Here is a 25,473-nt window from a genome sequence, read left to right on the forward strand (position 1 = left end):
ATTCTAAACGCTGTCAGTTTCTGTCACCAACGCCCTCGCGTGCGGCGTGCTTGCGTGACGCGGGCGGCGCGTGACGTCACGAGACATGGCGCTCGTGCGGAAAAGAGATGCTGGACTACTGTGTTTACTGCGCTTTTGATTTTTCCACGAACCCGGGAGTATTACAATGCAGGAAAAAGACACATCATCGCATTTAATGGTCCTAGAGAAGTAGTAAACGAACGGGCGGTTTCAAACGATGAGAATTAATCGTAAATAAGACGCCGGTAGTGGTTAGCATTAGCTTAGCTCGATGAACATCACAGCACTGTTGTGTTAGCTAACGCTCATAACACGACATATGACTAATATCGCACAACATGAGTCTTTGACACGGCGGATATGACAATATAGATGCACATATACATAGATGAGCCAATGCAGGCGTCTTTCGTGTTATTTATTTAGATGTAACGTTAATAGCTGTTTATTGGTAGTTGAGCTAGTGGATTAGCTGCAGTGGTGAGGATGGAGGCTCTTCGTGCAGGTGTGTGTTTACTTGGATTTGCCACACTCACACAAGCTGCTCCAGTCTCAAAAACACACGGAGGTAAGATGTAGAGCACATTATAATGTGTGTTTGATCATGTTTTACTCATGTTGTCATTTATGAAAGTTGTGTTGGGTGTGTAGACCTTATTTACATGGTACTCCAAAGTAGGGCTAATCAATATTTTAGATGTCACGGACCCCCAAAATGCAAGGGACCCCCATCCTAAAATTGAAATGGCAGCTTTATAGTTTAATGTGTTAAGGCCCTTTATAAAAACTAATAATATTATACAAAAGAATGTGGGGAATATTTAGCTTATCTTACGTTAGATTACTTTCTCATTTGTTCTAGTCTACTTATTTTGGCATGGCACTTAATAAGTATATGCTAACACAGTACTATCACGGGACATGTCCTAAACCATGTTAATACCATGTTAGTCTTTTGTTATGGTGTCAGTAGGTCAGTTGACAGCTGACCTGTCTGTAAACAAACCACCTTGACCGTGATCAAAACTACCAGCAGATAAACTGGTAATCCAACGCTAATCCAATACGCCCATTGTCTTGGAACTGGAAATACGTGCATTGATGACTGATCACACTCATACGTTAAATGATTCCTGCTTTTAGAAGTATGAGCACTTTAATGAGTCAGAAGTCAGTATTGTGTAATGGGTAGAGATTGTAAACCTTTGTGTTGGCCTTCTGAATCATTCTGATATATTAGGGATGCACTTATGCACCAAAATGAAAATTCTGGCCTGGAATTGAAAATCAAAGATGCACTCGGGCCAAAACCAAAAATAAATGAATTAATAATCAATTAATTAATCAAACTTATTTGATAAACAACACTCAAATAGCTAAAATAGTTGTACAAACATTTAAATTGTACATAAAGTAGTTTTTATATCAACATTTTAATAATAAAATTGTTTCTAATCCACTTTTTTTTTGTAAAATATAAACATTTAAATGACAATAAACTGTATTGTATGGAAGCCCGTTTCCGCCATAGTTGAGAAAAAAAAGATTATCTAAGTCATAATAATGAGAAAGTTTCTCATAATAATGAGATGTTAAGTCATTATTATCAATGAGAAACTTTCTCGAAATAATGACTTAACATCTCATAATAATGAGAAACTTTCTCGTAACAATGACTTAACATCTCGTAATAATGAGAAACTTTCTCGTAACAATGACTTAACATCTCGTAATAATGAGAAACTTTCTCGTAATAATGACTTAGCATCTCTTAATAATGAGAAACTTTCTCGTAATAATGACTTAACATCTCATAATAATGAGAAACTTTCTCGTAACAATGACTTAACATCTCGTAATAATGAGAAACGTTCTCGTAACAATGACTTAACATCTCTTAATAATGAGAAACTTTCTCGTAATAATGACTTAACATCTCGTAATAATGAGAAACTTTCTCGTAATAATGACTTAACATCTCATAATAATGAGAAACTTTCTCGTAACAATGACTTAACATCTCGTAATAAAGAGAAACTTTCTCATAATAATGACTTAACATCTCGTAATAATGAGAAACTTTCTCGTAATAATGACTTAACATCTCGTAATAATGAGAAACTTTCTCGTAACAATGACTTAACATCTCGTAACAATGACTTAACATCTCGTAACAATGACTTAACATCTCGTAATAATGAGAAACTTTCTCGTAATAATGACTTAATATCTCGTAATAATGAGAAACTTTCTCGTAATAATGACTTAACATCTCGTAATAATGAGAAACTTTCTCGTAATAATGACTTAACATCTCATAATAATGAGAAACTTTCTCGTAATAATGACTTAATATCTCGTAATAATGAGAAACTTTCTCGTAATAATGACTTAACATCTCGTAATAATGAGAAACTTTCTCGTAATAATGAGAAACTTTCTCGTAATAATGACTTAACATCTCGTAATAATGAGAAACTTTCTCGTAACAATGACTTAACATCTCGTAATAATGAGAAACTTTCTCGTAACAATGACTTAACATCTCGTAATAATGAGAAACTTTCTCGTAATAATGACTTAATATCTCGTAATAAACGGAAACTTTCTCGTAATAATGACTTAACATCTCGTAATAATGAGAAACTTTCTCGTAATAATGAGTTAACATCTCATAATAATGAGAAACTTTCTCGTAATAATGAGTTAACATCTCATAATAATGAGAAACTTTCTCGTAATAATGACTTAACATCTCGTAATAATGAGAAACTTTCTCGTAATAATGACTTAACATCTCGTAATAATGAGAAACTTTATCGTAATAATGACTTAACATCTCATAATAATGAGAAACTTTCTCGTAATAATGACTTAACATCTCGTAATAATGAGAAACTTTCTCGTAATAATGACTTAACATCTCATAATAATGAGAAACTTTCTCGTAACAATGACTTAACATCTCGTAATAAAGAGAAACTTTCTCATAATAATGACTTAACATCTCGTAATAATGAGAAACTTTCTCGTAATAATGACTTAACATCTCGTAATAATGAGAAACTTTCTCGTAACAATGACTTAACATCTCGTAATAATGAGAAACTTTCTCGTAACAATGACTTAATATCTCGTAATAATGAGAAACTTTCTCGTAATAATGACTTAATATCTCGTAATAATGAGAAACTTTCTCGTAATAATGACTTAACATCTCATAATAATGAGAAACTTTCTCGTAATAATGACTTAACATCTCATAATAATGAGAAACTTTCTCGTAACAATGACTTAACATCTCGTAATAAAGAGAAACTTTCTCATAATAATGACTTAACATCTCGTAATAATGAGAAACTTTCTCGTAATAATGACTTAACATCTCGTAATAATGAGAAACTTTCTCGTAACAATGACTTAACATCTCGTAATAATGAGAAACTTTCTCGTAACAATGACTTAACATCTCGTAATAATGAGAAACTTTCTCGTAACAATGACTTAATATCTCGTACTAATGAGAAACTTTCTCGTAATAATGACTTAACATCTCGTAATAATGAGAAACTTTCTCGTAATAATGACTTAACATCTCATAATAATGAGAAACTTTCTCGTAATAATGACTTAACATCTCGTAATAATGAGAAACTTTCTCGTAATAATGACTTAACATCTCGTAATAATGAGAAACTTTCTCGTAATAATGACTTAACATCTCATAATAATGAGAAACTTTCTCGAAATAATGACTTAATATCTCATAATAATGAGAAACTTTCTCGAAATAATGACTTAATATCTCGTAATAATGAGAAACTTTCTCGTAATAATGACTTAACATCTCGTAATAATGAGAAACTTTCTCGTAATAATGACTTAACATCTCGTAATAATGAGAAACTTTCTTGTAATAATGACTTAACATCTCATAATAATGAGAAACTTTCTCGAAATAATGACTTATTTTCTCGCACTTCTACGCTTGCGCAAAGCAGTGGAACAGAAGGGAGTGGCACGCTAGCGACATCCGCTGGTCAAAGCGTGTAAATGCATCACAGCAAATATGGCACGCTCTGCAGTGAATAACATTAATGATAAATTATCAGTATATAAGACGGGCTTCCATACTAGATAGTCCTTTATACATTTGTAATATTCATTTGTATTTCTGTGTATGAACAAGCAGCAACATAGAAGGGTTTCAGTGTTCTAAAAACGTGTTCTAAAAACATATTAACAAATATACCCATATATTTTATGAAGATGTTACACTTAAACTTAACGAATAAATGCAATAATCCAACTTTAATCTGATAGTTTTGTAAATTCACGTAACACCATCGGTCTGCACAAGCAGGCGTCCTTCGTTACCATGGTAATGAGATGAGATGTAAAGTCATTATTACGAGAAAGTTTCTCATAATTATGAGATGTTAAGTAATTATGAGAAAATTTCTCATTATTATGAGATACTTAAGTCATTATTACGAGAAAGTTTCTCATAATTATGACTTAGTATCTCATTATAATGAGAAACTTTCTCAATATAATGAGATAGGCTACTAAGTCATAATTATGAGAAACTTTCTCAATATAATGATATACTAAGTCATAATTATGAGAAACTTACTCATTATTATGACTTAGATAATCTTTTTTTTTTTTACTCAACTATGGCGGAAACGGGCTTCCATAGTATTGACTTGATTTCATGACAGAGTTATTAAAAATAATGAAGACCTCACTTAGGCCTACAGGTTAAGTAAAAATAGAAAGAATATGTAATACAGTGCATATATTTAGCTAAATGTGCTTATTTAGAGTTATTTTTTTTCTAGCTGACTAATGAGTTTATGGACATTGAATGGCTTTCTTGACGTGATCTAGCATTAAATGACACAATAGCCTACAAGCTGTTTTATTGGCATCTTTCCCTGGTTGAAACACTGATTGAATGATTATGGCATGTGACAGGAATCAGTATTCATTTCCGTAAGTTTTAACATATCTTTAAACATAGTACCTTCCGGTGTTCATTTTTGTTTCGTTGCGTAACTAGTAGTAAAGAGGAAGAGATGATCTGCGCTGGCGCTTGAACTGAGGCGCTACAGTGATCTCAGTCACGCTGTATTAAAAAGCGCCTAAACAACATTTATTGTTTGAATTTCGTAATAAAATCGACAGAGTAATAAAGTTGAGACTTTGCTTCATATTAAAAGTAACAAAGCGTTTGCGATTATTGGATGAATGTTCGGTGAAGTTTTGCTCACTCATCAACCGAAAACAGCACAGATTAAAAGATTTTAGATTTAAGAAACCATGTCATTACCGATTAAAATGGAGAAATAAATATTGTCAATCAAGATCTAGTGTCCACACAGCTGACATGTTTAACTGGTGTAGTTCATTCACGTTGTGTGCACGAAGTAGAAACTGAACACAGTCAAAAGTGCCATCTGTCAGCCCTCCAAAACCGATTTGCCACGAAATCGAAAATAGCTGTAGCCAAAATTTCAGTGCATCCCTGTAAATGTCAGTGTGTGAGGTTTATGAGCAGATGTGGTGAGTGATACGGTCATCAAAAACCTGATTGGTGGTGCTGCTAATGTAAAAAAAAGGGCCTGACATGCTCTACATTTATGTGTTTGGGAGACGCCTTTATCCGAAGCAACGTACACTGCATTGAAGCTATGCAGTTTGTTTGTTCATGAATTCCCTGGGAATTGAAGTCATGACATTGGCATTGTTAGCACCATGCTCTGATGATTGAGCTACAGAAACTCAAATTTGTTGTGCAATGGCTCTAGTGGTTTCACTAGGTGAGGTATCCTCCTTTCTTCCCCCATGATGCTTTGCATGAATTATGGGAGAAACGGCAAGCAATCAGATACTGACAAGAAACTCGTCGAAATATCTGGCATTTGCCAAAACTGGTTACGGTGAATTTGTCTCATCACCCCTTAACCACTGAACATCAAAAGAAAACTTAAAGTATTAATAAATTACTTTCAGCTGACCATGAATAAACCCAAATGCTCAAATGAGTATTTCTGCAGCAATATTACAGACTTGTTAACTATTATCGTAGTAATATACACTGTAAAATAAATATTTGTATGAATTACCACAACATTTGTTCTTTTGACAAATTAACTTGGATCATTTATGTGGTTCAGATAACATATTTTGAATTTCTGTTGATTAATCCAATCCCCTTCATTTTATTAACCTACATTTTTTATTTCACGGAGCTCAAAGTTTTAAGGCAACCAGCTTACTTTATTTAAACCAACAAAAATGTTTTTACAGTGTATGCAAGTCTATGTATTATGCAACATACAAGTGTTGGGTCATTATCTGGTACATTGATGGATATTTCAGAGTGCTTTATTATATCATTCTTTAGACGCATTCCAGTAAACACTGCTGAGAGGAAAAGCAGTGCAAAAGGAAAGAAAATTGCATTTAAAGCACCCATGTGAAAACAAATTGGGAAAGATGTGAGTGAGGATTTGAGGAGAAAAACAAGAGATTCTTAGTTCATTCTTGCAAATTATTCACGTTTATTAAATCGGGAAAGTAGATCACAATGTCATTTCCATATTGTTGGATCAGAACACAGATATTCTTGTCACATTAAAATACCAAACATTACATTATTTACCCGACGGGCAAAATCACATCATGACGGATAATTTACAGCTCATTCACTCAAACTGACGGATAAGGATTATTTGTAGCGCAACGCCGCAACCTTATTATTTAAAATGCTTTGTTTCTTTCCCTTTGAGCGGATGATTCACAAACCGGAAGTGCCAGCCATAATTTAAAACACAGACTCGTTTGGAAAAACATTGATAGGCCTATTCCTTATTACAGGTAGTGTGAGTTAAAGTAAGGCAAAGTATAAACCCATGCATGCGTGTCACTCTTATCTGTGGTGAATGATTTACTTGGTTAGAAGGTCTTTTAGAAAGATGACTTGGGAATTACAAGCGCTTTATAATCATCGTCATGTGATGGGTTTTATTTTTAAGACCAGTTTCAAGGCCATTTGTCTCTCAGTAAACAACTGATGCAGTTAGTTAGGAATCACTAATGATGATGATGATGAAGTCTGCGCTGACTAATAAATGTGTCTCAGAGGGAGTCTCTTCACTGCATTGGTTTTGTGATTATATTTGTATTGATGGTTCAGGCTTGACCAGCAGTCTTGGGGTGTAAATGTTTACTCTGACGGGGATTGTATTCGATTATGATTCTTTTGAATGAACAAGAAATCTGAACGTTGAACTTGGTATTGATTCAGTTTTATAATTTTTGTATGATTCATAAATATTTCCTTTTAGAAATTAGGATTATTATCGTTATCCGTCCACCATTCTTCCCATTCGTTAGTCACTATAGGTAATCAACTAGAAGTAAACTGTAAAACCATTTGCTCTACTGCAAACCATTGTGTTATGATAATGATAATAAATACCAGTTTGCATTGTCAAGCAAGCATGATAATGGACTGTTTTTGCATAGCTAAAAGTGTCTGACAACGTTACAAATGGGTGTGCTTTCTCTTACGTTCAAACTAAGATAGATAATTATTACATTTTGTAATTGTGCATTGAATTTTCATTGTCAGATCGATGTATTTGTAGTGTGTTTGACTGTGTTTCAACTGGCTCTTGTGACACAAATTCTCACACACTTTAGAGTCAAGAAGCCCAAGCCTTTCTTGAACGCCCTGTTCACGCACTTTCAGAGGTGTTGTCAAAAAAGATTATACCTTACACACAAAATGTGACTTAATCATCATTGTTTATTTTCAGTTGGGCAGTTGCAGTGTCATACTGTCATTGTTATTCAATAACACTATGAGCAATCTAGCAGCAGTGCTTAAACCTGTCATTTTAGTAAATGAAAACACCTGTGAAACAGCATTAATCCTTTACACACAGTTGAGTGATTCAAATGGACAGACTAATAACTCTGATTTTGAAAGTGTGTAGATTTGACTGTCAAGGCTCAGTGGGTTGGATCAAAAAGTTGACAACGAGTCTTAAGGAAAAATTTAAATCAGACTGGTTTAGGATAAAGTGCATGAGAGACAGTCAAATGTGTTTCTTACCAATATATGGAGAGAAGTGCAACTTTTCAAAAGTGTACTTAATAGATAGTCGACAAATTAATAGGCTAAATTGTTATTGCACAAAAAATGGATTATGCATAAGGTTTATAGTCGAAAGTAGTGAATTTATTACAAAAGTTGTGCTTTGATGGTTTTAGCAGCGACGTTGTGGCAGAGATTGTATTTAGAGTTGTAATCCTTATAATCTTGCAAATGTTGTATTGTACACGTCGTTTTAGCATGCTGTCGTTCACCCACACAGCACTTTATTTTTAGCGCACTGAGAGTCAGACAATGATGTGTGTCGTTCCTTTCCAAACAGACAATGTTACTCCCAGATCATCATCATATATAAGGCACAATTTAAGATCACATGGCATGTGTGGTTTAAACTCTCATCAGTCCTGACCAACATATAGGCTCATTGGAAAAACTTGCGTTTTTAACTCACTTTTGTTAACACTATTGGTTAGGCGTAGTTTAGGTGGTACTACGTATTTTCAAATGTGATTGAGCATTTTAGCGCCACTCACTTGACATTTCATTTACGAAATGCCATGATGCGTACAACAACCACCAAAGTAATAAAATGTTGCCAGATTCATGCTCATCTGTTTCAGATAAAACTGAATGTGTTTTAAGGGGATTTTCAGACCTGTAGATCTGTGACTTGATTTGAAATTACAGATGCAGAAATTACAATGTGCTGTTTTAAATTCAGTGTCACATTTTATTGTGCACTTTTGAAGATGCAACAACAAGGTAAACCGACAGCACCATCGCTGTCATGTCAGTACAAATAGGAAATAAATATACCATACATTCAGAATAAAAAAAGTTACAAAGTGCTTAGTATAGTTACAAACAACACTGCCTGACAACACTGTAGACACTGGCACACTAGCCGCAGGTCGGAAGAACAAGTCAACAGTTCGCTTGCTCATTGCTCAGAGTCAGACGCACATAGATGGTTGTGATATTTTTCTCCGTCTCCTTCCCACAGACATTTACGCACGCTCGATTATCTCTAGGACCCTCTCCTTCCACACATTAGCCACTTACAGTGGCCTTTCCCTATTCTTCTCACACTCATTGGCCTGCCACACATTCCGGATTCATTGACGTGCCCCTTCCGAGTTTAACGTGTTAAATAAATAAAAGGGGGCAAATTTACTGGTCGCACAGGTGCGACTCGATGTAAAATTCAGTCGCACACTCTCAAGTTTTGGTGGCAAAATGCGACCATTTGGTTGCAGTCTGGAGCCCTTTATAATGCAGTTAGAGCGGAAACAAGGCTTTATCGAGGCAGCATTCTTGCAATGCACAACATTTTAAGATAAAGTGGCGCTCTATGGTTTTCAACTACGATCAGACACTGCTGCTTTTTAAATCACACATTTCCTGTTATGAATTATGATGCGGCTTGGTTCGTTGGTCTGTTGGGTTGTATTGCTTTCTCTTCTCAACCGAACCGCTCCAGAGTTCGTTTTCATTTGGGCCGAGACCACCTCGTTCAGGCGATCTCGGAGCCATTATTTTGCAACTGGCACATTCAATGGGCCTGGGTTGGCTCTTATGCGTCGCGGACTGCAGTGATGCTCCATCTAACACCCTCACCTAAAACATGATTGATCTGGGTTATTTGAGATGACACGTGCACAAGAGAGACATTCTCAGTCTAGAGAGCATTTGATATTTATATAAATGTGTGTATGTATGTATATATATGCCTCTCCTGGCAAGATATATATTTTTCCCCATTTTCCTGGAAGAGAAAGAATTGAGTTCTAGATGCGAATGTTACCTTAAACTTGATGTGAATGACCTCGAAGGTAACAGAAGTCACAGAGCTCCAGTTTTGGTTTCATGGGCTTTTTAAAGGGGAACTTGGCAACTAATTCAACTAAATAAATAAACTTATTCAACTTAATAAAACCGTTTAGAAATCATTTGGATGGTTTAATGTTTCACCTGTTCCGGTGAAAATAGTGACTTTCCCCGCTCCCCCTAGCGTTCCCAGGTGGAAAACCAACCTTGCAACATGGGGACTTACGTCCCGGTAAGTTGGAAATAGGAAGTCTCGTGAGAAGCAAGAAACACGAACTGCCTTTCGGCAATTCGACAAAAACACACGCCCCCCCCAATGTGTATGATGGATTACCCACCTCGGTAGACATAGCTCCACACGATAAAGTTGGCCGGCTCCGATAATAACAAATGCACATGAGCAGCGGTAGAAAGGGGGAGGAGGGGCCGTAAGTGAGTTTTCTTACGACATTGTTGTGAAATATACTTCTCACAGCTGTAGGGGGAGCTCGTTGACTAAACACGCGACAACAAAAGTGAAAATCTGCGAAGAAATGGCTAGAGTTGCCAAGTTCCCCTTTAAAGCTAAAATAAATGCTGGTTGGGTTCAAATGAAACCATTTTGACCAGACTATTCTAGGGCATTATGAAATCCGTTTTATTTTTTCCAAAATTTCGTTTTTTTGGTTGTTTTTTTTTACTACATTTTAATGGTTAAATTAAATGTTAGTAACCAAAAAGTCTAATTAATTGAAATCATGAAACTCATACAATTTCACAACAATTTATTAAAAGTTTAATAAAAATTACATGTTTTTTTATGACCAAATTCTTTGTTCTCTTTAAGTGTTCTGGATTCAAATTTAATGGTTTAATTAATTTTCAATAATCAATTTATTTTCTCATTTATTTTTTATGTGACGTGTATTTAAATGTTTCTGGCAATCAAATGAAGGCATAAAACATTCATTTAATTGATCTTTTAATCATATTAATGACTGTCAAAAGTGCTGCACAACAGAACTTTACTGTTAAAAATAAAACGTAAGAAATATTTTGATTATTCCTTAAATTTTTCAGAATAATTTATTATTAGTGTTAGTATTATTATTAAATTGAGATGTAACTAAATTCTACTGTATAGCAGTAATATATTTTTCAGGTGTGCTTTGTGTGTGTGTGTGTGTGTGTGTGTGTGTGAGAAATTAAACCATTCATTCACTTAGAGACACGCAGAACATGCACCATTCATATTTAAATGTATTTTTGCATTTTAATATTCAGAGACACTAGTCTATATCGCGATTTGACTAAGTTTACTGACCTGCTTTTTATTTATTCATCAAAAATTTGACAAATTCCATGAAATTCCGCGTTATACAATGAATTCCTTTTTTATGACTGGATTCCGTCCACGTTTTCCGCATCGCGGAAATCATTGGACCCTAAGTAGTTGTTTATTGGATGATATTGTCATCCCATAAGGCACTAGTAGCTACCTCTACGAGTTTCGTCTTCAAGTGTCCGTCTAAAACTCCATCTGAATCTGTCCACACGTATGCCAAATCGAGAAGAAAACACCCTGTCCAATTGGGTCATCTTCACTTCTGTGTGAGCAAACATCACTTCATTATGCAAGAGAGACGAAATAAGAGCTGACAGCTTGGTGTTTATTGGCCTGGGAACCAGTTGAATAATTCGTGCTGCTTGCCAAGTCATGATATAAATTCATGACTCAGATAAGAAGAACAAACGGGGTGGTGATTGTGCTGCTGCCCACCGCTTGTGACTCATCAGAGGAGCAGGAGCACTGACCGCAGTAATGATCTCTTAACCTTTGTAGAAACCCTGCCATCTTTTGCTCTTGCTTAGTCTCAGGTGATGCGTCGATGCTTCAGCCTTTAATTGTTTATTTTCAGAGCACAATGTGCAGCATTGTTATTGATTTACTCTCAAACTCAAGAAATAAGTAATGTAGTGCACTCTTGCTCAAGGCTGTCATGTTCTGTATGTCTGAAACTGTCACTGAAATGAGCCACCATTTATTATTAATAATTAAACCTTTGACCTCCTTTCAATTGGGTGTTGTAGTTGAGAGTCAGAAAGTTTAACGTTCATACCCTGCAATCTATGAACTGTTGTGCCCTTGATCGAGAGAATTAACCCCAGTGAATTGGCTGTACCTTAAGATAGTTTGTTTAAAATCTGCATAAAATTCGTAAAAATGTTTGTGATTGACAACCATTTTGAAATATGGGAAATAATCTCCTAAATTAACATTTTGTGTATTGCAGGGTTCATTCTAGTAATTGAAATAGGTGATAACCATAGCAGTGTTTTAGTATCTCATACCTGTAACCAAGAAAAATGGATACTAACAGTTTAACACGTTCGGTGGCAACAGTTTTTCATGAAAGAAATATTAGCAACCAGAGAAGTATTAATGTTGTGCAGTTTTTGGAGATAGATTGGTGTCAAAGTGTCAAGACGCATATCTTTTTGTGGGTCAATGACATATAATAAAAGATTATAATGTCATTTGAGACTGTACTGAGGAGTTATGATGTACATTACAGTCAAAGGGATGTTGCTAGTAGGGCTGGGTATTTTTCAAAAAGTTTCGATACTGATATCTTTGACTTCGATACCAGTTCCTGAACGATACTTTTTTGATACCTATTTCATAAAATCTGTTTAACAAGATTACATTACATATCGCCTAAAAAAAATAGTTTTTTTTCAGTTTGTTGACGTTTTACAGACTTAAAGACTCATATAGGCCACTGAGGGGCGGAATATATGCCTCGCCCTCACATAAAGCTTGCCGCAAAGCACTGGCAAAAGTAGCCTAATGATTATGAATGTGTCAGGAAGAAATAGCAAGACATTTTAATTTGTTTATTAATAAACTAGTGTTTTCTGAGTCAGTGTTGGCTGCAAATATGAAGTTGATGTTGCTGACTCGTCATGTCTGCATTATAGTGAACCCCAATGTGCCTATAGAGCGAAATGCACCTTTCATTTGGATTACATAATCAGAGAGTATTTGATTTCGAATTGGTTCGTTTAAAAATAGACATTTCAAGCTTTCTAAATGCCTATTTCTCATGTCAATCAGGCAAGTAGGCTTTACGCAAACAACAAAATACAAAGAGAAAATCACTCACTGCTCTTGACTGAATAACTTCTGTAGCTTTAATAAGGATCATATTTAATTCATATAGTGAAGACTAAGCAGTATTATTTTTCTTCTTCCCAAGTTTTTTTAATAAAAACATTTGCAGACTTATTAAAGGTGTTACAACAGTTGCAAAATAAGACAATGTGCCTGAAACTAAAAGATGAAAAAGCAACAGAACAGGTCAACACAGCAACATAGACCCCCATGAGTGTTTACACTACGAAAGCAATCATCCACTTGTGATCCGATCGACCGAAACACATCTTAATACCAGCTTTAACTGAGCCATGTGCATCAAACAGAATGTGAGCGTAATAATTCTAACTGGAAAAATTTGCATCCAAATCATAGAGACAGAGCGACAAGTGTCATAATCTGAAAACCACGCCCACACCGGGGTAAAACAATCCAACCGTCTCCATTGACTTTCTATTGCGTGAAGCTGCCTCCTTGTCATTTATTACTTATAACAAAAAAGAAAACAATGTCTAAAAGCTGCTATGTGACAGGGTGTAGAGCAAACCCCAGAACTTAATTTTATACGCTGTCGACCCCAGAAAACAAGCGTTTAAGGAGACAAAAGTGGATACAGGCAAGAAGACCTGAAGCATCAGCTGGGATGAATATGTAAATTGTGGGATCCTGACACTCACTAAGCACTAAAAATACACTACGTGACGTGTGCACTGCAGTAAACATTTTGTCACTGGTAAGTCAAAAGGCCAAATGCCAGTTTTATATATTATATTTCTGTCAGCTAAGCTATCCCTGTCACCGATTATGTTCCCCTCCAGTGAGCGTAGATCTCCGAGTAAAATGACACGTTGCACTGTCTCAATTGCCTGTATCCACTTTTGTGTCCTCAAACGTTTGTTTTTTGGGGTCGACAGCTTATAAAATGTATTTCTGTTTTTTTTAGCTTGTTTGCTGTACACCCTGTGACATAGCAGTTTTTAGACATTGTATTTTTGTGTGTTATAAGTCAGAAATGACAAGGAAGCTGCTTCAAGCAATACAAAGTCAACGGAGATGGTTGGATTGCCCATCCCCCCCACACCCCGGGTGTGGGCGTGGCCTAAATGCGCTCTGTCTCTATAACGAACTATACAGAAAAAATACTAAACCGTGACTCTGAAAACCGAGGTACGTACAGAACCATCATTTTTGTGTACCGTTACACCCCTAAAACACAGTAAATTCTAGTTTAAAAAGGAATCTTTTCCAAACCCTAATGCTGTTACTGAAGTTTAAATCAGGAAAATCTTTACTATCGAGCCACGACCCAGTCAAAGACTTGTGTACACCAAACCACCTTTTATGAGTAGGTGTTCAAAATAGCTCAGTCTTTGCTACTCGGGTTTCATGCGGTTCTGTGTGCGGCCTGTAGGATTACTGAAGCCACATTTATTACTATTATGGGAGATCATGCCAGCCACTGCTGAAAGATTCGTCTTAGCATATTATCCATACATGCACATCCTTGTCATCTAATTGCGCAAGACAAACTACTGGGTTAGCAACACGCCAAACATGCACAGACACGTGACACTGGCGGCCCAACTCATCTGATCTCAGATCTGTCACTAACCTCTCCTGCCACCGATTATACTGCCTGCTGTTCTAAAACCCCAGAGGCTTGTTTTGTTTTGATGAGAGGAATGGAGAGCGGTGTTAATGGTGTTGTAGTGACAGAACAGGTGCTGAAGCACATCCAGCCTTTCATCACTTGATATCGGAACTGCTGTTGGAGGACAATGTCTTGCAAATGGTTTGTGTGTAGGCCCCAGAGAGATCCGACTCGTCCCATAATCTCTCGGAGAGAGACATGAATGGAGATTATTAAGCATTTCTATAGACCAATTTACATCCAGTGCAAACATTCACCCAGCACCTTTTTTTTTATTATTAATGATGTAGCATGTTTTGGGGTATTGTAGCTGTCTGCTGAGCTGCTCATATAATCTGCCTCTTAAGTACACAGAAAATAAGGAAAATACATTACAAAATTGACTGGATGAGCCTCATTTGATGCCACTGCAAAATTTGCTGTGCGATGCAGTATTATATATTGCAGAAAAACAAATTATGGCAATATCAGTTTTTATTTGTATATTATGCATCCCTAATTGCTACGGTAAACTTACCGAATACATACAGTGTGTCTATCGGATCGTGTGTGTGATGTGACGCGAAGTGTCAAAACTAAATTGCTCCCATTACAATCAGTTTTTGGTGTTAAGCAGGCCTCTCTTGATGGTGACCTGCTGTGTTGTTACTCTACAAACTGTCCTGGAGCACTTGAATGAGTGTGTGTGTGTGTGTGGTCCCTCTCATTTCAAATAATACTGGATACACTACACAAGGGATTCCCTGTAAGAGATTATCACTGGTTTAGCTAATCAGGTGTTTGTGTGTTCAGCAGAGGCTGCTGGATATGTGGATTTCTCTCTGACCATCCCGCTGCTGCTGTCTCTGGCTGTGTTGGTGGCCCTTGTGGTTTTGCTGCTCAACTGTGCTTCCTGCTGCAAAGAGCAAGAGATCAACTTTAAGGTGAGTGAAATGTTCTCTCGCATCTTTCTGTCTCTGAAAGTCTGTATATTGTTTTGTAGCAGTTTCTGTTCAATAGTTCAAGAGTATTTCTTGACTATGGCTAATATTCATTTCAAATGTGATTTGTGATCTGTCAGGAGTTCGATGACCACTTTGAGGATGAGGTTGATTTCACGCCCCCCGCGGAGGACACCCCCTCTATGCAGTCGCCCGCGGAAGTTTACACACTCGCTGTTCCCCCTGTGCCCCTCCCTGGACCCCCTCACCTCCAAATGCCCCGCTTAACAGGTCAGAAGCATGTACCTTCCCCCACAGCACGTCTGCAAATGCACCCCACTGCGTTGAGTACAAAGATACACTATTTTATATAAATAGAGAAAAGTTTATATGGTGTGGGAGTGGCAGGTTAGTTGTATCTAGGGATGTGCACGAATATTCAAATTTTTGAATATTCGATCTGTAATTATTATTCGAAAAATAAAATACTATTCAAATTTTTTCTTTCATTTTTTTCCGCTGTTATAATAAATGCGCTGGGTGGCGCTGTGGAGCTTGTTTAACAAGTGTATTGTATTTGACCACATAATGTCGTCGTCTGCCTCACGAAGTTTGGAAATACTTAGATGAAAATGATATTACAAAATGGAATTACTTTTAATCAATTATTAATGTAACTGACTTATCATAATATCACCACCACAATGAGAAATCACATGAAATCCAAACACCAGTCGACTGAGGAAGCAGCTGTCCATGTGATCCGAGATGATATCTGCTGGTTCTGGTAGCAAAATGATTTTGAGACATTTACTTCCTTTAAGTTTCGTTCTGGGAGACAAGTTTAAGAACAGAAAACACAAAGTGCGGTTAGTCACTTTGCACACCGTGTCTCTGCAACGTATATAGGCGCGGCGCGTTTATCTCACACACGGAGATAAAAAATAACGGTTCTAACAGTTTTGGTCATACCGTGTGTGGTGCGCAGCCACACGGCAAAATCAACACATCACACACAAACCGATTTGACTCCCGAGCATTCCCAGGTCAGACGGAAAATCTCGCAAAATCCCTCGAGATCAAACGTAACTTCAGAGTAAACAATCATGGCGGATGAAGAGGATGCAGTGGCGATAGTTTGTAGTTTGTTTTTAACCGAAAAAAAAAAACGTTATCAAAAGAAAAGGCGATGGTCAAAGAAGTGGAGACCACGCGAGCATGTACGGCTGTTTTGATTTAGTTTCCCGGTGCTTCCTCTGCGCCTTGTCACCTCGCTTTCTGATTGGCTACACGCCACAGTCCACAGGCTGCGTGCTCGTTTGTCCCCGGGGGACACCACACACGAGGAGAAATCGGGCCAAAAAAATCCAACATGTTGGATATCCCCGATTTGAGATCGGAGCGGTCCCGACGTCCTTCCGAGCAGACGAGAGCACTCTTAACACACCACACACGGCAGGAATATCTGATCAGATTATTTTACGATAATCGGAGCATACTTAACATTGTCGGAAGGGGTAAATCGGGGCTAAAATCTGCCTAATTATCCTGCCGGGCTTTAGCTCGTAGGTTTAAAATTCTACATATGGCACATTTAATGTCCAACAGCAAATATTTGATCAAAGTGATTATTTTAGTCAGAAATGTTACGTTCCTATTCTATTTCGCTTCTTCTGTTTGGCAAAAGGTGGTGTCTGTGACGTTTAGCAGAGACTCACTTGCATAAGGCTTGTCCACTCCTGACAGCAAAATGGATATATTTGCATGACTTTCTAACATAGAGATGGAGAATACCTGTGACATGTAAGTTTTGCACTGAGGAAAACACATCTCCAACAGATGTAGCTCTCTAACAGAGTTCTGTGTGAAGCATTATCTATTGTTAAGGGTCATTTCATTATGGTTGTTGTTGTGCTGTGCTGGAATTTACTTTCAAGGAAGTACAGTGTCCATTAATGGGTAAAGCTACAGTAACGTCTTCAACTAGTCAGCTTGAGATCCTTTCAATCTAAACCGGTTATATCTCTTAAGCCTCTTTTATGAGCAGTAGGATAATCGTTCTCTTTGACCAGAGTATCAGTTATAAAAAAAATTGCAACGTTTGACCATTTCCGACCGGCAATTGTCATAGCTTTTGTAACGTCATTCATTTAAAAATGTCTGTTTCTCCAATTAGTCAGAACAACAGCACAACTTGCATGCTCATATGACATCATTTTTGGATATCCATGTTTTCACAGTCTTGCAGAGCCAAAGCACAGCCAAAACAATGTTCTTCTGCAAAATGCATGCAGTTTTGTTTTTCAACTGCTAGAGAGAGGCCAAAAGTTACCTAGTGCACCTTTAAGTAAAAAAAAAAAATGGTGCTGAAGTCTTAGAGTAGATTAATCGCTCTCAATATGCAAACATGCTTCTGAAATAAACTGTATTATGATGAAGGGTCAGTCTTACATAGCTAGTTTAAAGGGCACCTATTATGCAAAATTCACTTTTACATGCTGTTTGAACATAAATGTGTGTTGGCAGTGTGTCAGCAAAACCACCCTAGAATGATAAAAATGCACCCAGTGTTTTTTTTACAATCTCAATAATTCATATGCACTCTCTCAGAATGAGCTGTTCTAAGATTCAGCTTTTTGTGACGTAGAACATGGGAAAGGGGTTTGATTGACAGTGTGGTTGGTACCTCCCTCCGTGATCTGATCCTCCATTGTTGTTTCAACGACAGCCGGACCGCTGTTCTAAAGATTTGTGCTGCCTTCTAGAAAATGCCTCCTAAGAAAAATAAGTGTTTTGTTGTGGGCTGTAATACTTCGCATAGTTGTTTGCACTTGCTTCCGACATCAGAGCCACTGAAAACGCAGTAGGTGGATTTTATTTATGAAGGAAATGCGCCTCTTACACTCCCGAAGTACGTTTATGTTTGCTCAAATCATTTTGAGAGTGACTGTTTTTTCAACGGCGGTCAATTCAAAGCAGGTCTTGCTACAAAATTAATCCTCAAGGGTGGATCGTTGCCTAGTGTTCGCGATCCAACGACAATTCCTGAAGAAGTAAGTGTATTTTATGATTTCTGAGGTAACGTTAATAGTCATCGACAACAAATATTGTTGTCGTCGTCGTCGTATGATTTATGTAATTTAAACCTTTTAAATAACCACACGTTTTCATATGTTTTTTAAGATATTGTTATTGTTATTATTGGTATTTGTGTTTGTGTTTTCAAACATTTGCGTCAACGTTATCACAGTTTGTGTGTGTCTGTGTGTGTGTTGCACAGCGATGACAACGCAATGAGTTCATAAATGTATCAAATAACCATTCCGAGACATCCTGGTCCATTCTCGATCGTGTTTCTTCAGCCGGAGTCTCTTCGTCATCTGGGTCGGACTCTGTTTCAAACATACGGCCGAATGCCATACACAATTGCGGGTGTATAACTCTCGGCCATTATGGTTCTACCGACTGTTAATTGCCATAGTTATGCAAGTTACGCCCACATCCAGCGGCAGGGTGGGGATTAGCAGCTCATTTGCATTTAAGGTCGTCTGCCTCAAAATAGCTTGTTTCAAAACAGCCCCCAAAAATGACACATTCAAATGGTTATAATAAATTAACTGGGGGGTATTTTGTGCTGAAACTTCACAAATACATTCTGGGGACACCCAAGACCAATATTACATCTTGTAAAAAGGGCCATAATAGGTGCCCTTTAAAAGTAATAGATTCTATTTTCTTTGTTATTCGGGAGGTTTCATGTTCATTTTTAGAGTTATATTCAGACTAGCTGACTTTTTTCCTACTCTTTGGATCAATTTCCTACATTGATCCATCTCTATGTTCTTATATTTGGTCTTTTAGACGTCTCATCAGGTCCTCACGTGGCACGACACTCTCTCAGTTACATTCAGGAGATCGGGAACGGCTGGTTTGGAAAGGTAAGCTTGTCTTGTATTTACATTGTACTCTGAAAGTGTGAAGGTGTATTGAAAGACTTTTGTCTTGCGACACACATTGTGTTAAAGCAAAGCACTGATTCTGAAGTGCAATTTCTCCTGAGGTTTAATCTTAAATAATCGCATCTTGTTGGTACTTGCTCTCATCTCTATGCCGGGGGCCCTCGGAGGCCATAGTTTGACGTGTTCAAGGGAGCATTATACGGCCCTCAAGCTGTCCTCCCGTTGCCTGCATGTGGATGTGTTTACCGAGATTAGGACGTAAGGGAAAACGTTATTTCCTGATGCTTTTTCCTGCCATGGGAACATGCTCATCTAAGCCACCTGGGGTCCACCTAACAGGCCTTGTTTTCAGGAAGGACTTGGTTCCTCCCCAAATCAATTTTCAGTCTTAGAATCGTTTCTAAATCAGACAAATTTCTCTGTTTGTCTTCTTCTTACAGGTTCTGCTCAGTGAGATCTACGTGGACCCTGCAGTCGCCCGAGCCGTTGTCAAAGAGCTGAAGGCTAACGGCAGCGCCAAAGAGCAGAATGAGTTCCTGCAGCAGGGCGACCCGTTCAGGTTAGAGAGGGCCTTTATCGGCTCTTCTGTATTAGGTTTGATATTAAGCTTTTACTTTTTAATGTGTTATAATAGCAGTGTTTTCAATAACACATAAACAGATTTTTGTTTAAAACTGATATAATATTATTGTGGCTAGCAGAATGTGTTAAACATAGCTGTATTTAGTGTTTTTCGTTGTGTCTTTACAGGGTTCTTCAGCATCCCAATATACTGCAATGTCTTGGTCAGTGTGTGGAGGCCATTCCTTTCCTGCTCATCTTCGAGTACTGTGAACTGGTAAGTGTGTATATGTGAGTGTGTACATATTTGTACCCGAGTACAATCTCAGATGAACAACAACACGTGTCATTTATTTATTTAACAAAAATACAGCAGAAATTGAGAAGACGTGTGGAAAAACTAAGTACACCCCTTTGATTCAATAACTTGTAGAACCACCTTTAGCAGAAATAACTTGAAGTAATATTTTCTGTATGACTTTATCAGTCTCTCACAATGAATTTTGTCCCGCTGTTCTTTACAACGTTGCTTCAGTTCATTGAGGTATGCGGGCATCATTGCAAAACCTTAATTCTTTTCTTTTTCAGCCATTCTGGTGTAGATTTTCCACAGTTCCTGTGGAAGCAGTAGATTTTACTGAGATTTTAGAGGAGACCTTGGTCAGTTTAATTTGATGTGAGAGTACAGAAGTAAATTTGAAAAGTTGCACTCTTTTTAAAGTGTGCCATCAAAAGTATGTCGTCTATTCTGAATCTGTTCTTTCAGTGACGCGAGACTGCCGTATAATAGGAAAGCGGATAAGCAGGTGCTAGTCCTTTAGCATAAGATGGAGCACAGTGTAATGCATGGGCATCTGGGAAATCTTTAGTGATTGTATTTGTTGTTTGGTACTCATTATTCATCTCTTATTGAGATCAATGATGTATTAGATACCTGAAAACATCATTTTTTTATTAATTCTTCTGCATCTGTCTAGCACTCCAGGTCATCTTGTCTTGCGCTCTTGTCTTGAATCTTGTTTCACAGCCACGTACCGCATCTCAAATTCATTTCGGACATGTCTGATGAAAGTACGGATACTCTAGCGTACCTCACTACTTCATTTGTTCCCAGCACTTTAATTAGGCCAGCATCTGTCACACAGTTACTCAGCCAGTGTCTGTCAGTGGGCTGTTTCTTGTCCTTTGATTTATTTTCTGTTTTTCTTGTTCTATTTCGGGTGCGCTGCTTGTGCCTGTGAAGGATATGAGCCGCATAACTGCATGCAGTAGGTAGCTCTCCGATTCCCTCATATCCCAATAAAGCAATAGGATTCTTTTACTGACACTGTCACTCTCACATCTTGCTGCGTTGGTGCATTTTATCACCATGCTGCAAAAGACACTAGAAGCTTGAATATGATTATGTATATAATATACTGTGAATATAATGTGATTTAATAATCATACTACATATTTGTGCTGGTAAGTAAATGGGTTAGACTTTATTTTACAGTACATGTACTTATAGTGTACTGACTCAGGAAAGTACTGGTAATATAAGGTAACTACATGGGTTAAGGTTATGTTTAGGGGTAGGTTCAGGGTTAGTACCTAGTTATAACCCAGTTATTGTAATTACTATAAAAAGTGCATAGTATGCACATGCAGAACAGAACTGTAAAATAAAGTGCTACCAATAAATATTTTTATATAATGTAACAATTCAAACAGGCTTGCCTCAGAACTATTTGAAAGTAATACTCTTATTTTCAAGATGTACATTTACATGTAGTTACATATCAATTACTAATGCTAAAGTGCTGCAATAAAGCCACGCTGTTTTTACTAGTCTCAAATGTGCAAGTGCAAAGTAAAAAACAAACAAAAAACAGATGTCATCATCTAATAATGAATTCCCTGCTATTGCTTTTATGCGCACAGATGGAGTCTTGCTAATGTTAATATGCACAATTGTAATAACACTTTATGCCAGTTCACTGCTCGTGTTTGTGCAAACACACATCATCTGAGAAAGAGACAATATTCTCTAGTTCCTTTCGGTTTCTGCTGTACTTGTCACTGTAATTAGTTAGCTGTTAATCCCAGAGCGGTAGTGGTTAGAAACATCCTGCACACCTGACCAGTTGTTAGGAACAGTGCCTGTGGTCTGGGACCCTCTGGGCCTGAGCAGGTGGATGGCTTCGAGCCATGTCGCCCGTCTCCAGAGAGAGCATGAGCTCACTGCGGCCCGCTGTTGCGTAATGCAGTCTGGGCCGTTTCCTTTGCTGGTGTCACTGCTCGGGTTTCGACCCAAGCCGTTCCTTCCCAAGTCAGAGTGTAGATTCACACGAACCAAGAGGTTGAGACATAGACCAATTTGGGTGTATGGTCCTACGACTTCTCATCTCAGAAGAATAATGGAGAGGCCTGGGCATTTCATTGCTCTGTTCTGGCTTTGTTTCCCACCATAGAGCAGTTTGTATGGCGTATTGACGTTCACATTGAGAGGTTTGGTTGAGGTCGTCAATGGCTGAGTTCAGAATAGCATACTATTTGTATTGTTTTTCACCGTGTACTGTAGTATGTTTACTGTGGACAGTGTGTGGTTTTCTGTATGTGTGACCTGCTATATTTGACAAAATATGCAGTATACAACCAGATCACAATTCAGTGCGCTTAACTAGATGAATCGACTGATCGACCACATTTTCTCATTCTTGACTCATTTTAACGGACTGGAAAAAATAAAATTTTCAAGATAATTGGATTCCAGTCGGTTAATTTAACATGCTGATTAGGGCTGCACGATTAATCGCAATTTCCATTTTATCGCTCTTAAATCGATATTTTAAAATCGCAAAGGCTGCGATTATTTTGTATGCGCAGCTTGTCATTGATGTATGGCTCTGTAAACGCTGCTCCATCTGAAAGCACTGTGAATTTGAATCACTTATAACGTGAATTTGAAAAAACAAAAACATGAGAAGCATTTAATAACCTGTTGTCCAACAAAAGACAACATTTAATAAGAGAGAAGCACATCTGAAAGCTCTTTGGATGTCTGATTTTCTTTGTGTATCACTGGTAACCACTGGTAACCCTGACACATTGCATTTTAGAGAGAAATATAGCTGCAAGGTGCAACTGGAGCTGGTTTGCAGAATGCCAGTTGCTCTCTGATTGAGTGACAGTCTCTCCTGGAAAGGCTTTCTTAAGGGAGCTGCACTAAGCGTATGCTTGTTTGTGTGTTTAAAGGCAGACCTTGCCCTTGCTAAGATTTTGGGAGGACTTTCGTATGTTTCACAATGCTGTGCTCTTAAAATTGCTTTTAAAACATAAAACAAAAAAAGTGTACATTTCTTATTTCTTACGTCCCCGTGTAGTGAAAATCAAACATTTAATGTCGTTTATCTATGTGGTGTTTTTAATATGCTTTTAGACAACCATTTTCAAGTTCATAAGTCAACACCATTGCTGAGTATTTTCTCCTTAAAACTTTAGTGAACCAAAGACAGTCTCAAAAACACGGTTTGAAATCGCTGGTGTTTCTGACGTCACAAACTACAGTAACCAATCAGATCAACGTGTGATCGTCAACGAGTGGATCTCTGAGCTGGTGTGAGTGAGTGGAGGCGAGGGTAATTTGCATATTCATATAACCTTGTACACTAATGAGGCAAGGGTGTAGTTACATTCCAGCTGTTTTAAATATGTAATTTTGGTGATCAAAGATGAGTTTTAAGGAATACAGTTATTAAATACAAGGGGACTTTCCCTGTATTCCCTGAGGAATTTTCAGAAATGAGAATTTAATGACAATGACCAGTGAGAACAATGGGTATTACAAAGACATTTTAAAAGTACAACATCTGTTGGCATAATAGCATATGCAAGAAAGCTTGATGGTACTAAGAATAGGCTGCAGTTCATTTGGCAATATATCCAATGATATATAATGATATATATTAGGGATGCACCGATACCACTTTTTAAGGGTCGAGTACGAGTACCGATATTTTTTTCCTGGTACTCGCCGATACCGATACCGATGCCTGTTGTACTGGGGGGGTTTCTCGTTTTATGTGGCAATTTTCTAAGAACAACACAATGAGACTAATGAACAAATCAGCATCTTTATTTTCAACAACTTAAATAAACTTAAAAAAATAAATCATTCTTATTGTGCTTATCACAAATTTTCAAAGCCCAAATTTCACAGTGTCCAATAACCTCCAAAGGGCAAAACCAAGGACATAATGAATGTAATTTTTACCTGCCTGTCACAAAGTTGTCAAAGTTCTAAAGAAATCACAGACAACAAGACAATCAAATTTGTCATAAAGTGCCAAAGAAATCACAGAACAAATGTTTAACATAACACTGAGTAACAATGTAATCACAGCCGAAAGTGTAAAGTGAAATATTAGAGTGTACTATTAAATCTATCAACACTATAACTGCAGGAAGAGTGCTCATAAGAATTAAGAAATATAAGCTAAGGATATACGTGAGGTATCGGTCTTTGGTATCGGGGTATTTTTACGAGTACGAGTACAAGTACATGAGCTTGGTATCGGGCCCGATACCGATACTGGTATCGGTATCGGTGCATCCCTAATATATATCCTTATGATTTTCACAATATTCACATCCTATTGGGTGAATGTTTACTGACTCATACTCTTTCATTCATACCATAGACTGGTCATAAAAAATGGGCAATCAGTTTTAAATATGGATAAGTTAAAGGCAGAATTGATGGCATTTTGCCAAACCTTATGTTGTGTGCAAACAAAGCTCCTTTCCCAGCTTGCTTTACAGGTTGGCTGATTTAACAGAAAGTTAATGATATATTACACGGCTGCCAGCTGAAACACTGTTTCTCCCACATCATTCCAAAGGGAGAACTTCGCCCTGCGTGTCGCTAGGAGTCTGAGATATCACGATCTTCTCGAAGCCAGTGTATACGCCTTACTTGACTTGTGTAATAATACTCAGTCGTTGAGCGAGAAGACTTAAAATAGTGGAAGGAAACTATTCGAAAGGATTTATACCTATATATTTTTTATTGAAACATGGCGGCTGTGTGGAGGCTGTGTGTGCAATTTTACAAGCAAAAGACGTTAAGCCATAAATCAAATGTGTTTTTAATATAATCAAGTCAGTGATTTTATTGTGACTTTAAAAAAAAAAATACAAGACAGTTTATTTTTTCTGCCACTTTCTATGCAAGACCTGCAACATTGTCAGAATTCATAGTTTTCACATTGCATCACACCCTTAGGAGG

General features: G+C 37.4%; 1 protein-coding gene across 2 annotated transcripts in view; it reads left to right on the forward strand.

Moving 5' to 3' along the window:
- lmtk2 (lemur tyrosine kinase 2) overlaps positions 1–25,473 on the forward strand; it is a 38,422-nt gene continuing 12,949 nt past the window's right edge. The window contains exons 1-6 of one of the 2 annotated variants that reach the window (XM_077211657.1): positions 1–589; positions 15,559–15,686; positions 15,824–15,974; positions 19,545–19,621; positions 20,083–20,201; positions 20,393–20,480. In XM_077211657.1, coding sequence (XP_077067772.1) covers positions 508–589; positions 15,559–15,686; positions 15,824–15,974; positions 19,545–19,621; positions 20,083–20,201; positions 20,393–20,480 — 645 coding nt within the window. In that variant the 5' untranslated portion in view covers positions 1–507. Of the gene's footprint in view, positions 590–15,555; positions 15,687–15,823; positions 15,975–19,544; positions 19,622–20,082; positions 20,202–20,392; positions 20,481–25,473 lie in introns of both variants that reach the window. The other variant, XM_077211656.1, reaches the window with a different exon arrangement.

This window comes from Siphateles boraxobius, unplaced genomic scaffold, assembly GCF_051911475.1.
Source record: "Siphateles boraxobius isolate OS27281-9 unplaced genomic scaffold, OSU_SipBor_1 66, whole genome shotgun sequence".
NCBI classification, from domain to species: Eukaryota; Metazoa; Chordata; class Actinopteri; order Cypriniformes; family Leuciscidae; genus Siphateles; species Siphateles boraxobius.